Source organism: Akebia trifoliata, chromosome 2 (assembly GCF_017979445.1).
Source record: "Akebia trifoliata isolate Shusen 1 chromosome 2, ASM1797944v1, whole genome shotgun sequence".
Lineage (NCBI taxonomy): Eukaryota > Viridiplantae > Streptophyta > Magnoliopsida > Ranunculales > Lardizabalaceae > Akebia > Akebia trifoliata.
In genome coordinates this window covers 23,603,532-23,617,102 of record NC_141376.1, presented here as the reverse complement: position 1 = coordinate 23,617,102, position 13,571 = coordinate 23,603,532, and the positions used below count along the sequence as shown (strand labels likewise).

Below are 13,571 nucleotides of genomic sequence, written 5' to 3'. Positions count from 1 at the left end.
TCCTTAACCCCTGTTTTTTTTCTTGATTCTGTTCTTCATGTTCCTCACCTATCTCTTAATCTTATGTCTGTGAGTAGTATAACAAAATCTCTAAATTGCTTTGTAACATTTTTTCCTACTCATTGTGTCTTTCAGGACCTGACTTCGAGGAAGATTTTTGGCAAGGGGTATGAGAGGGATGGGCTGTACATGTTTGGAGCCTCCTCCTACTGCTGCTCCATCCTCCCACTCACTGGAACTCATATTTTTTCTTCCCAGACTTTAGCCTTTTAGCATGCTCGATTAGGACATGTTAATTTTCAGCACTTATGTTTATTATTTCCTGTTTTAAAAAATTCTTGTAGTGGAAACAAATTTCAGTGCTCTGTGTGTGAGGTTTCTAAGCACACACGTACTTCTTATATTCCTCGCATGCATAGAGTTAATGCTATTTTTGATTTAGTTCATTCTGATGTTTGGGGGCCTTCTCCTGTTACTGCTTTTAATGGTCATAGATATTATGTTACATTTATTGATGACTATTCTCGTTGTACTTGGGTTTATTTAATGCGTTCTCGTTCTGAGGTGTTCCCTATTTTTATTAATTTCCTTAAAATGATTCAAACTCAATACAACATTATTGTCAAATCTCTTAGAACAGATAATGGTGGGGAATATATTTCCGATGGGATCCGTTCCCATCTCCATGAGCGTGGTATGCTTCATCACTTAACTTACCCATACACTCCTGAGCAAAACGGGGTGGCAGAACGTAAAAATCACCACCTCATGAACATCGTCCGTGCCTTCTGCGAGGGATGCATGTTCCCAAGTCCTATTGGAATATGGCCGTTCTTACTGTTGCTTTCCTCCTGAATCGTGTTCCGAGCCGCACTCTAGAGGGACAGGTGCCTCTTCACGTTCTTCGACCTGATAGCACTCTCTTCCCTACTACACCTATAGTTTTTGAGTGTACTTGCTTTGTTCAGGATAGAACTCCTCATCGCACCAAACTAAATGACAAAGCTGTCCATTGTGTCTTCTTGGGTTACTCTTCTATGTCAAAGGGGTATCGGTGTTATGATCCCCTTTCTCATCGTATTATTCTTTCCCTGGATGTCACATTTTTTGAAAATGTTCCATATTTTCGTATTTCATCTTCTTCGCAGGACTCTTCTCCTTTGCAGGATTCTTCTCCAATAGTGCTACCATCTCCAGTTTTTGCTCCATCTTCATCTTCATCTTCGCCGCCACCATTGCAAGTTTACTCTCGTCGGCCCCCCCACTCAAACTTTACCAATATCCTCCTTGGACTGAGGTATATCCCCTTCTACGGTTACACCTATTCCTTCTATTTCTGACTCTCACTTACCTATTGCACTTCACAAAGGTAAGCGAGGGTGTGTTACTAATCACCCTATCGCCCAGTTTGTTTCTTATCAGGGTCTTTCTCCTTCCTATTGAGCCTACCTTGCCACCACAGACTCTATTCGGGTTCCTCGATCTGTATCTGAGGCTTTACGTGATCCTATGTGGACTAGAGCCATGACTACTGAGATGGATGCATTGCAGAAGAATCACACTTGGGATCTTGTTTCTCTTCTTTCTGGGGAGCGGATTGTTGGTTGTAAATGAGTTTGCACAGTCAAGTACCTTGCAGATGGTACTGTTGATCGCTACAAGGCTCGATTAGTCGCTAAGGGATTTACGTAGACTCCGGAAAAAGACTTTGGAGTCACATTTGCACCTGTAGCCAAACTGTCGACTGTCCGTTTACTTATCTCTTTAACGGCCTGTCATTCATGGTCTCTTCACCAGCTTGATGTGAAGAATGCTTTCCTTAATGGTGATCTGACAGAGGTTATTTATATGGTCCCCCCTTCGGGATTTCGTCTTCAGGGGGAGTATTCTGGGAAAGTATGTCGCCTTCTCAAATCTCTATATGGCCTAAAGTAGTCTCCGCGAGCTTGGTTCCAGCATTTCTCTGAGGTCATTCTATCTATGGGATTTTCTAGATGCCACTTTGACCATACTTGCTTTACTCGACGAGGAGTAGATGGTCGCAATACTATTGTCTTGGTTTATGTGGATGATATTATAGTAACTAGAAATGATACACAATGGATTGACAGAGTTAAGAGGCAATTGGGTAATGCTTTTGAGGTTAAAGACTTAGGTCCACTCAAGTACTTTTTGAGGATAGAGGTAGCCCGCTCACATCGTGGTATTTCGTTATCTCAACGTAAATATACATTGGATCTTCTTCAGGACACCGGTATGCTTGGTTGTCGTCCTGCCTCTTCCCCAATGGATCAGAACCATCGTCTTCATGCTGAATCTGGGGAACTGTTATCTGATCCTTCATCTTACCAGAGACTCATAGGCCGTCTAATTTATCTGACTAATACTAGACCGGATTTGACCTTTGCGGTTAGTGTAGTCAGTCAGTTTATGCATGCTCCGCGTACCTCTCATCTTGAAGCTGTGTATCGTATTCTTCGCTACTTGATGTCTCGTCCTGGTCTAGGCTTATTTTATTCGTCTACTACTCAGGCGCATTTGTCTTGTTTCACTGATGCTGATTATGCGGGTTCTCTTACAGATAGGAGATCTACATCTGATTTTTGTACTTTCTATGGTGGTAACCTTATTTCATGGAAAAGTAAGAAACAAAGTGTGGTTTCCCGTTCGTCTGCTGAAGTTGAGTATCGTGCTATGGCTCTTGGCACATGTGAGCTTCTTTGGCTTAGATCTTTGCTAATAGAGTTGGGATTTCCTATTGCTAGTTCCTCCTCGTTGTTCTGTGACAACAAGTCTGCTATCATGTTCGCATCTGACTAAGTCCTTCAACAAAGAACTAAGCACATCGAGGTTGATGTTCACTTTCTTAGGGAGAAAGTACGATCTGGTGCTCTTAAGACAGTCTTTGTTCCTTCTTCAGATTAACTGGCCGATATGCTTACAAAGTCTGTTGGACCTTCTGTCACTAACTCTCACCTTGCCAAGCTGGGTCTAGTTAATATATTTGCCCCAGCTTGAGGGGGAGTATTGGAAATATTAGAGTAGTCAGTTCTAGTTTGACTAAAATTAGTTTATTTAGTTTTATTTCTTTGTAAGGGCATTTATGTCCATTCCCTTATTATTGATTATATATATATGCCAAGATCTCATTATGAGACTTGACTTTTTCTCTTATAAATTTCTTCTCTATTGACTTTTGTTAGGATTTTCATGGGAGACTAATTTTTCCTCAATCATAATTATCTTTGGCTCAAGATGTTGTGCAACCTACTATTTCATCTTATCAGAGTATTGAAAAGGAATTCATTGTCCTTTCTCGCAAAGAGTATAACAAGCTAGTCTCCAGCTCATCAGCTACTGCTACTTTACCACAGATAGGTAAGGTATCCACTTGTTTATTATCATGTACAAGCCCCTGGATCATGACAGGTAATTCTCACCCGTTATCATCTCTTTCTCCATCTTCTTGTCAAAACGTTAAATTAGTTGATGAGTCATTTTCAAAAGTTGTTGGGTTAGGAACTTCACAACCCAATCATAGTCTTTCTTTGTCCTCAGTATTTTTTGTTCCTAAATTTTCATGTAGTCTTCCTTCTGTGAGTCAACTTCTAAAGAAATTGGATTGTTCAGTGATATTTTTCGCTTCTCACTATGTGTTTCAAGATCTAAAGGCGAAGAAGATGATTGGTGGAGGGTATGAAGTAGATGATCTGTATCTTCTTCACAGTGCTCCAATTCCAACAGCTCTTCATTCATCTTCTAGTACCTTTTACTAGCATTGTCGGTTTGGTCATCCTCCTCGTGCTTTACAGAGTCTAGTTCCTACATTAAATAAAGACTTCACACTTAATAGTGAAGTGTGTCTATTTAGCAAACACCATCGAGTGTCTTTTCCACTTAGTGTGAGTCGTAAAGAGTCTAGTACTTTTGTTTAGTGCGTTCTGATATATAGGGTCCTTCCCCAACTACTTATTTAGGTTTAAATATTTTGTTATTTTTTATGGATGACTATTCAAGGATGACTTGGTTATTTTTAATGAAGGATCGTTCTGAGTTGTTTAATAAATTTCAGCAGTTTCACATGAAAATTCGAACCCAATTTGATACTTCTTTATGTATTTTATGTTCTGATAATGCAAAAGAATTTTTTATTGGTTTTTATATTACTTAATTGCAGTCTCATGGTATCATTCATTAATCATCTTGTGTTCATACCCCTCAACAAAATGGGGTAGCTGAACGTAAAAACCAGCACCTTCTTGAGGTTGTTCGTGCATTAATATTTCAGATGAAGGTTCCCAAATATTATTGGAATGAAGTTGCACTTACTGCTTATCATTTCATCAACCATATGCCTACTTTTTTCCTTGATGGTATTTTTCCACATTAAATCTTATTTCCTAATCGTCCTATTTTTCATCTCCCTCGTGTTTTTGCATGTCTTTTTTGTTCACCATTTGGGTCCTGGTCGTGACAAGTTAGATCCCAAGAGTTTGAAATGCGTGTTTCTTAGGTACTCTCATACCCAAAAAGGTTATCGGTGTTATAATCCCACATTACGCAAACACTTTGCTTGTGCTGATATTACATATTCCGAGTCTACACCATATTTCTCTACTAGGTCATCTATTGATGCTACATTAGAGAGTATTCCTTTACCTGTTCTTGTTCCTATTTTTGAACCCAATCTTGCTCCACAACTTCAAGTTTATCACAAGAGGACTATTACTGCACAACCAACACCAACGTTTTTGCCGTCTGAATATCTATCTCCACTTCCTATACCGGTACCTCCTTCCATTCATGTAACAGATGTTGCTTCATCTTCTAGTGAATTATCCATCGCTATTCGCAAAGGTACCCGTTCTTGTGTTATTGGACATCCTATATCTAATATTGTTTCTTATGCTTTGTTGTCTTCTTCAATGTCTTGTTTTATCTCCACTGTCTCTTTTGTTTCTATTCCGAAGAATCCCCAATATGCCTTATCTCACCCAGGAGAGAGGATAGCTATGTTTGATGAGATGGATCCTCTACATCATAATGATAAGCATGTTGTTGGTTATAGGTGGATTTGTATTATTAAATTTCATCCTGATGGCACAATTGATAGATTGAAAGTTCAGTAGTTGTTAAGAGATTCACACAGACTTATGGAGTTGACAATGCTAAAACTTTCTCTCCAATTGCGAAAATTACTTCAATTCGAGTGTTGATTGTATTAGTTGCTCTATTTGATTGCCCCTCTATCAATTAGATGTTAAAGATGCCTTCATACTTGATGATTTACATAAGTGTATAGGAGCAACCACTTGGGTTCGCTATTGAGGGGGAGACTGGGAAAGTGTGTAAGTTTCAAAAAACACTTTATAATTTGAAGCAATCTCCATGAACATGATTCAGTAAGTTCAATGATGCAGTTTTTGAATTTGGGATGATGCGGTGTCAAACAGATCATTTAGTTTTCCATCAAAAAATTGAAAATGGGTATGTGTTGTTGATAATCGATGTTGATGACATTGTTTTTACTGATAGTAATGCTGATGGGATACAGGGATTGAAATTTTATCTTCAACAATAATTTAATACCAAGGACTTGGGAAAATTAAGGTATTTTCTTGGTATTGAAGTGGCTTGTTCAAGTCGTGGTATTAGTCTCTCTCAGGGGAAGTATGTGCTAGATTGAAGTCTTATCTTCAACAATAATTTTATACCAAGGACTTGAGAAAATTAAGGTATTTTCTTGGTATTGAAGTGGCTCGTTTAAGTCGTGGTATTAGTCTCTCTCAGAGGAAGTATGTGCTAGATTTGTAGAAGAGACAGGGCTACTTGGGTCCAAACTAGTGATCACCCCCATGGACCAGAAGTTGAAACTTATAGTTTAATAGGGAGATGTGCTTGATGATCCCAGCAGATACAGGAGGTAAATTGGAAAGTTGAATTACCTCATCATCACAAGACCAGACATCCTACATATTAACAGTGTGAGTCAGTTTAAGGAAGCACCTAAGATGTCACACTAGGTAGTTGTTCAACTTATTATGAGGTACCTAAAGGGGTCTCCAAGGCGTGGTTTGTTGTACAAGCCTACTGGTCATACTTGGATTGAGGGATATACAGATGCAGATTGGGCTAGTTCTCCCTCAGACAAGAGGTCTACCACGGGTTATTGTACCTTCATAGGAGGTAATCTTGTATCATGGAAAAGCAAGAAGCAAACAGTGGTGGCTAGATCAGAAGTTGAATATTTATTTGATTGAGAAATTTTCTCCAAGAGATTGTTTCACATTAGAGACACGTATGAGTCTTTTATGTGATAACCAGACAACCATGCATATAGCTTCCAATCCTGTGTTTCATGAGCGGATGAAGCTTATCGAGGTGGACTATCATTTTGTTCATAAGAAGCTTTTGAGTGGTGAAATTGTCACAACGTATGTCAAGTCTGAAAATCAACTTGCTGATCTATTTACTAAATCATTAGGAAGTGATAGGGTTACTTTTCTATGTAATAAGTTGGGATTATATGATATATATTCTCCAGCTTGAGGGGGAGTGTTAGATATATCGATATTTTATATGTGTGTCATAAGGGCATATGTATTATTTCATTTGTTTTCTAATTGAATATATATACCATGGTTCATAGTGAGAGAGTCAAGTTCGACTCCTCCCACTTTCTCCTTTCTTTTCTTCTCTAAACCCTAATCTAATCTTCTATAGAATCCATTCTACACTCCATAGAAAATGACCCCTTTCGTCCCTCCTATCCAAACTATCTATTTCAACTAGTAATTTCTTCTTTTTTTTCATTCACCCTACCAAGTACTGAACACCTCTCTGTTCCACACTTCAAGATTTTTCCTTGAAAAGCCTTCAATATGTATCTACCTAATATTCTCGATCTCCCTAGAGCCTTTCAAGATTCCTTTATTTCTTATGGAATCAAAACTTCCTACTCCCATGGGTTCATCGGATACTAATCATACTCAAAACATCACTAGTGTGAAATCCAATGGACACAATTTCTTATCATGTACTCACTCAATTAGACTATATTTGGGCAGTCATGGAAAAATGAATCACCTTCATAGGATGGTCTCCATTCCCCCCATCACTGAACCTCCTGACACCAAATGGCAGGTCAATAATTGTACAATGTTGGGGTGGTTCTTCAACTCCATGGAGGAACACAAATACAGCATTTTTACGTTTCATGAGACTCTTGGGCAACTGTGGGATGTTCTTTAATTTATGCTCACGCAAAGAATGATTCTTGCATTTATTAACTTTATCATGTGATTTTTCAGGCTGCGGACCGCCTATTTCTGAATATTATGACTACCTACAATGTAAATGGGAGGAACTAAACCACTATGAGGCACTTTCCAAGTATCCTACTGAAGGTACGAAGATCACCGCCACCAATTAGAGCATCAGCAGATCTATGCTTTTTTAGTGGGCCTTCATCTTGGTTATGAGAAGCTTCGTGCACATATTTTTGCCATGGACACTCTACCACCCCTTCGTTCAGTGCATAATATTGTTAATGGCAATGAACGTAGACGTACCATCATGACTCCTACTGTTTCTCCCTTTCAAGTTCATTTTGCCTAGGTTACTGACTCTTGGGGTAGTGGGAGTGAAAGTGAATTGCATGGTTGTGGCCATTTTGGTTATTCTGTAAGGGGTCATGCAGCTTGTTCATTACAACTATTGCTACAAACTTAGCCATGATAGGACCAAGTGTTTTTGTCTTCACATCTATCCCCCTCACTTTAGCACTTCTTCCTTCGTCCATGCTACTATGACTATTAAGGGCTATCCTACTAGCTCTGCCACTATTGCACCTACTATTGTGATGCCTGATGTTGCTTTTGATTCAAGTTCTTTGTGCGCCAATCTTGCTGATCTCAGAGAGAGACTCCAGATGTGTCCGTCGACTTCTTTTCCACCCTTCTTCCACACTTTACTGCTTAACAAGTATGTTTGGCTAATGATTAATCAACCCGTGTCACCAGTGTGGGCAGTATTCTTGTATCAACCAACCTTTCTTTACCTCATGCATTGCATGTCCTTAGAGTAAACATCAATTTGTTATCTGTGAGCTATCACAAAAAACCACTAAAGTGCTCAATAGCCTTTTTTTCCTTCCCATTTGTGCATCAAGACTTGACCATGAGGAAGACTTTTCGTACAGGAGATGAACAAGATGGTTTCTAACCTTTTAGCGATGATGAGCCTGCAGCATTTGCAACAAGCCTCTATGTTTTGCCATCATTGCGTCCTAAGGACTTTACCAAGGCAACTTTTGGCATATGACATGCCCGTTTGACCTATTCCCATTTGAACAACTATATCGATGAAGGGATGACTCAGCTGAAAGACTCGGGGCTTAACCTTGGACAAGAGGGTAGAACATTTCTATGGTTATATCTCATTTTCAACACTCTAATGGAGCTAGCATATAGAGATTCTCTCTACTGACATTAATTGATTTAACATCAGGAAGATATTGTGAATACTATCTAACTTCAGTGTAAGATAGGCACCAATTATTAGATGTACATGACCCACATTCAATAATAAGTTTGACATTACCCACCCATTTTCTTCCACAAAGAAAGAGTAGGCCTCAATAGCAAGATTCCTCTTCACTGGAGATGAAAGAAGCAAGAACAGAATCCATCAAAACATTACAAGACTAATGAATCTAGTCAGATTATACATGGTACTTCCTAAAATTTTCTCCTCTACTCTAGCAGCCTAGACTAATGGATTGATAAGTGCAGTCTCAAATACCAAGTTCCTTCAGGTATCACACACTAACAAGAAAAGACCAAATGGATATTCTCCCACCTCTCAAAATTTCTCCATTAATTGTCTACTTAAGAAGATATTTTCAATTATAGACATCCCAAGTATGATGCCAAATTGGTCCTTTGATATCCTTGTTTCTTTTCTTAACCTCCACTCCGTAACTCTATTTCCTCATAGTCCCATTATGTCATAATTTTGATTCCATGATAGCTGGTGAAACTTCATAAGATAAATTCATTCAACATATTTCATGTCCGTGAATGGATGACCAAACTATTTCGAATCTTGTAGACTTAATTTGAGAGAAATGATAAGTTAATAACTGATCCAAAGAAAAGAAAAGAAATGGGTATGTAGTAACCAATCCTTAGCCAATAAAAATAATAATACGTAATAACCAATCCAAAAAAGTGAACAATTCATTGGCTCTCAATGGAAAAGTTAATAAAATCTTATCAACGTGGTGCAAATGAAAGGACTATGGGAAGGCCAAAACGTAACATGGATCGACGTAGAAAGGAACATTTTGAAGGCCTGTGTGTTGACAGGGGATATGCTAGATAAAATGAAATGAAGACACGGCAATTGTGTTATTGTAGGCGACACAAAATAGTTGGACAAGTCTTTTATGATGACGAGGATGAAGATTTTTTCCATTCAAGTACAACTATTAAAACACAGAAGGAAAAAAAACAAACCATAATAGAAAAAATATATTTATTTTGTTTAGCACAAAATGTGTGGTCTCCATTTGAAGATATCAACAAAATATTTGCGTCGTTGTACCTTAGACAATGACTGGTTATGAGTCATGCAAAAAATGCTACTTAACATTTATCCAAATTCCATACAACTGAGCAAGCTAAATTAGATTTTATCATTTATTGTTTTGGTTCTTAAGCGCAGAATAGTCTCTTATATATGGGTTTTGTTAACAAGTGCCCCAAGGAAATTGAATTTTGTACGAAAATTCCCAAAAAAAATATTTTTTTACCAAAATACCCCTAGATGCTTATTCCCAAGGTGTATTTATTGCACTTTAACGCGTGCCCTTAGGACACATGTTAACACGACCCTTTTTATATTTATATATTTTTTTTCTTAAGAGTAGATCATTCTTTATATCATATATTAATTCTTTATCTTAAGGACTGGCTGATTATATCAACGTTCAGAAGATGTTCTCTTGCTTATGCAGATGGAGTAATCAATTCACTTGTGTACAAAAGGATTCCAATTTCAGACCACAAGCATGCACATGCACAAATAGTCAACAAATTTACAACCTACTCACATATATGAAATCTACCAAAGAAGTTTTCCAATAAAATTGGCAGCCATTCAATTTAATGTGTAGACTCTTAAGGTTTATGATACTAACTGAATTAGGTAACTCTTGGAGATCCAAGACGACACGAGCTTCGATATGCCAATACATTGCTTGCTGCAAGCCTCTCTGTTCTAACCATATACGCCCTGGATGGGGACAAGGAATTCTCCCACTGAAAATGAAGAAACCATGCAAACCAAATAAAATGTAAACATCTGAAATTTAATGTGTCCTAGTAGAAAAATCACAAAGTACTGGTTTAAATTGTTTTGGATTAAAGAAAATTAATGGACTTAGTATCAAAACAGAGATTTCTCGTAGGTGCAAAGAAATAAACTTGGGTGCATAGTTTTAAAATCTTGGTATCATTGGTGAACGAGCACAATATTCAATGTGTATCATTCTTGAAATTGACTCGTCTGAAGATCCAATGATTCATCCAGTATTTTGAAAATATCATCCGAGTCACTAAAACTCGACCGAGTCAACCTGGTTTTTGTATATTTTGATTAAAATAATTTATTTTCTTACAATTTAAATTTTTATTATATAAAAAAATAGGATCTTATACCAGAGCATCATCTAATCCACTACGTTTTATTAAAAAAAAAAAGGGCCGGGATCCAGCGACTCGTGAAGAATGACTCCTGAGAAAACACATGATTTCTATCGTGTAAATACAAAATCCAATGGCCGAGATTTAAACATATCCCCATCACACACATCTTGGAGATACTTATCTCGAGAATTAATCTCAACCATTGGATTTTGTCTTTAAAACGGTGAGATCATGTGTTTTTCCATGAGTCATTCTTCATGAGTTACTGGATCCTGACCCAAATAAATTATACATAATAAGTAGGTGGCATGTGCAAACGCAAATGTGTTTTTATAACTACTTGAAATAATTATTTTGAAATTTTAAATAGATAATCTAATGTTATATCATATTTTATCTCATCTGAGTTAACTCAGTATGGTGAGACGAAGTACCAAATTCTAAAACAATACCTGCGTGTCCATCCAGAATCACATTTTTTATTTTATTTTTTTTCTATCTTTAAGATCATAAAAAATAAAAATAAAATTCGTTCAATTGGGTAAGTGATTTTACCTGCAAACGAGATTGGGAATGAAATCAGCGAGCCTCTCGTAATCAGTGAGAGCATTCCAGACAGATTCGATATCGGCATAAACCAAAATAGTTGCCCTAATTCTCCTTTCCCGCCATGAAATCACATCTACTTCACAATGCACCTTTCTCTCTTCACCTTCTTCATAGTTTAATAATTCTTCTTTTTCTTGCTTACGTTTATCACTAGGGTTTCTCTTGTGTCGATCGATAGAGGAGAAGACTCTGCAGCAGCATTTCTCACGCAGAGTAGAATGCGATGATGGAAGAAACCCTAGATTTCTAGGATTAGTTCTTAAACTGAGCTGCAGATAAGAGGAATTGATTCTGAAGTTTGAAGCCTTGTAGATGATCATGGAGATTGGAGATTGGAGACTGGAGAGAGAATGAGAGGCTAAGTTCAGTTCAGTTAAACCGTTGGATATCATCTCTTCAGTTTGTTATTTTACTTTTCTGACAGTAGTCAGAAAATGCGTGGTTCAACTGTCCCCTTCGTGTGCAAGGGTTGTTTAGTCATTTCACTAAACAAAAAGAGAAGCTAAGGATGTTTACACTATTTAAAAAAGGCGCGCTATACATATCTATATATAATACAACCACTTTTTTTTATCCATACACCCAGTGCACTAGTCGTTGCATTCACCCACCAAATTTAACATAAAAAGAACACAGCTCCAACGAAAAACCGATTTTTTGAAGACGATGTGATTTGTTAGGATAATTTTAAGAAAATAATAAACAAGGGAAGGAAGAGGCAAGAGAGTGTAGAGAGGAGAAGCAAATTGCTCAAATAATCGATAGCTTCCCTGAATTGAAACAAGGCTATATATATATATATATATATATATATATATATATATATATATAGCCTGATATAAGCAAACAAATAACTGAAATAAAGCAATCAAATAACTAATGAAATAATGTCAAACAATAAGGAGATAATGCCAACAAAAGAGGTACTCACTAATGCTGTATGTCAGCTAACTATGGTTCCACTAAGACAACTGAAACAACATTTAACCACACGAGGAGACCAAGTCTTCTACTCAAACGCATGTGCCAATTCCACCAGTGCACCTGACTTTGGCAATTAGACACGTATCAGTCCCCACCGCTTGAAGAATCCTTGTTCTCAAGGATGAAGTTTGGGTAGGTTCTCGAAAAACGTCATTGGTTTTCTCAAATTGCATCTTCAAGTGGCGCCCCGGACCATTTGATCAAAATTTCAATTTTGGACCGATAGTTTCCCTTTTGTATGACGCGACGGTCCATAACTACTTCAAGCTGTGGTAAGATTGTTGAAGAGTCAGAAACGGGGGGTATTTACGGTGAGATGGAAAGAATTGGACCCAAATGCTTCCGGAGTAAGCTAACGTGGAAGACATCATGAATTCGCGATCCGACTGGCAGGTCTAATTTATATGCAACTGGTCCAATTTTCTTAGTAATAAGTAAGGGCCCGAAATAACGAGGAGAGAGCTTAAGAGAACTTCGAAATGCCACAGAATTATGTTGATACGGTTGTAGTTTCAAGTAAATGTGATCACCAATGACGAATGAAACCTCTCGGCGGTGGCGGTCAGCTTGGCATTTCATCATATTGCAAGCTTGGAAGAGATTATAGCGCAAATCTTTCAAAATAAAGTCTCGGTCACACAAGTTTTCATCCACAACACGTGAAGTATCTGGAACATAAGAAATAAGACTGGGCGGTGGTATCCCATACACAGTTTCAAAGGGCGTCACTTTAGTGGACGCACGAACGGATGTATTGTAATTGAATTCAGCCCAAGGAATCCATTCAACCCATTTCCGCGGCTGATCCCCAACAAAGCAACGAAGGTATTGTTCGAGGGTATGATTCACCACCTCTGTTTATCCGTTAGTTTTGCGGATGATAGCTAGAACTCATCTGAAGTTTGGTGCCCTACAGCCAAAACAGATTTTGCCAAAAAGAACTGACGAAAATCTTGTCGCGGTCACTCATGATCGAAGTTGGAATTCTGTAAAGACACACAATGTCAGTAACGAATACCTTAGCCACCGTAATAGCAATAAATGGGTATTTCATTGGAATGAAAATGGCATATTTGGACAGCCTATCCACCACCACTATTAGAACCATATGCCCTCTTGAAGATGGTATACCCTCCACAAAGTCCATGGACACCTCCTCCCATATTCGATCCGGAACCGGCAACAGTTGTAACAGACCAGCAAGTTTCATGCAATCATTTTTGTTACGTTGGTAGACATCACACATCTACAGAAATTGCTTCACTGAAT

General features: G+C 37.9%; 1 protein-coding gene across 1 annotated transcript in view; it reads right to left on the bottom strand.

The window, feature by feature from the left end:
* LOC147409929 (polyketide cyclase/dehydrase/lipid transporter) overlaps positions 1-11,797 on the bottom strand; it is a 28,047-nt gene extending 16,250 nt beyond the window's left edge. Inside the window, exons 1-2 of the mRNA XM_086432110.1 lie at positions 11,265-11,797; positions 10,202-10,322 (exon numbers count right to left, since the gene is read on the bottom strand). Coding sequence (XP_086288236.1) covers positions 10,202-10,322; positions 11,265-11,710 — 567 coding nt within the window. The 5' untranslated portion in view covers positions 11,711-11,797. The remainder of the gene's footprint in view (positions 1-10,201; positions 10,323-11,264) is intronic.
* Between the last annotated feature and the right edge of the window lie 1,774 nt (positions 11,798-13,571).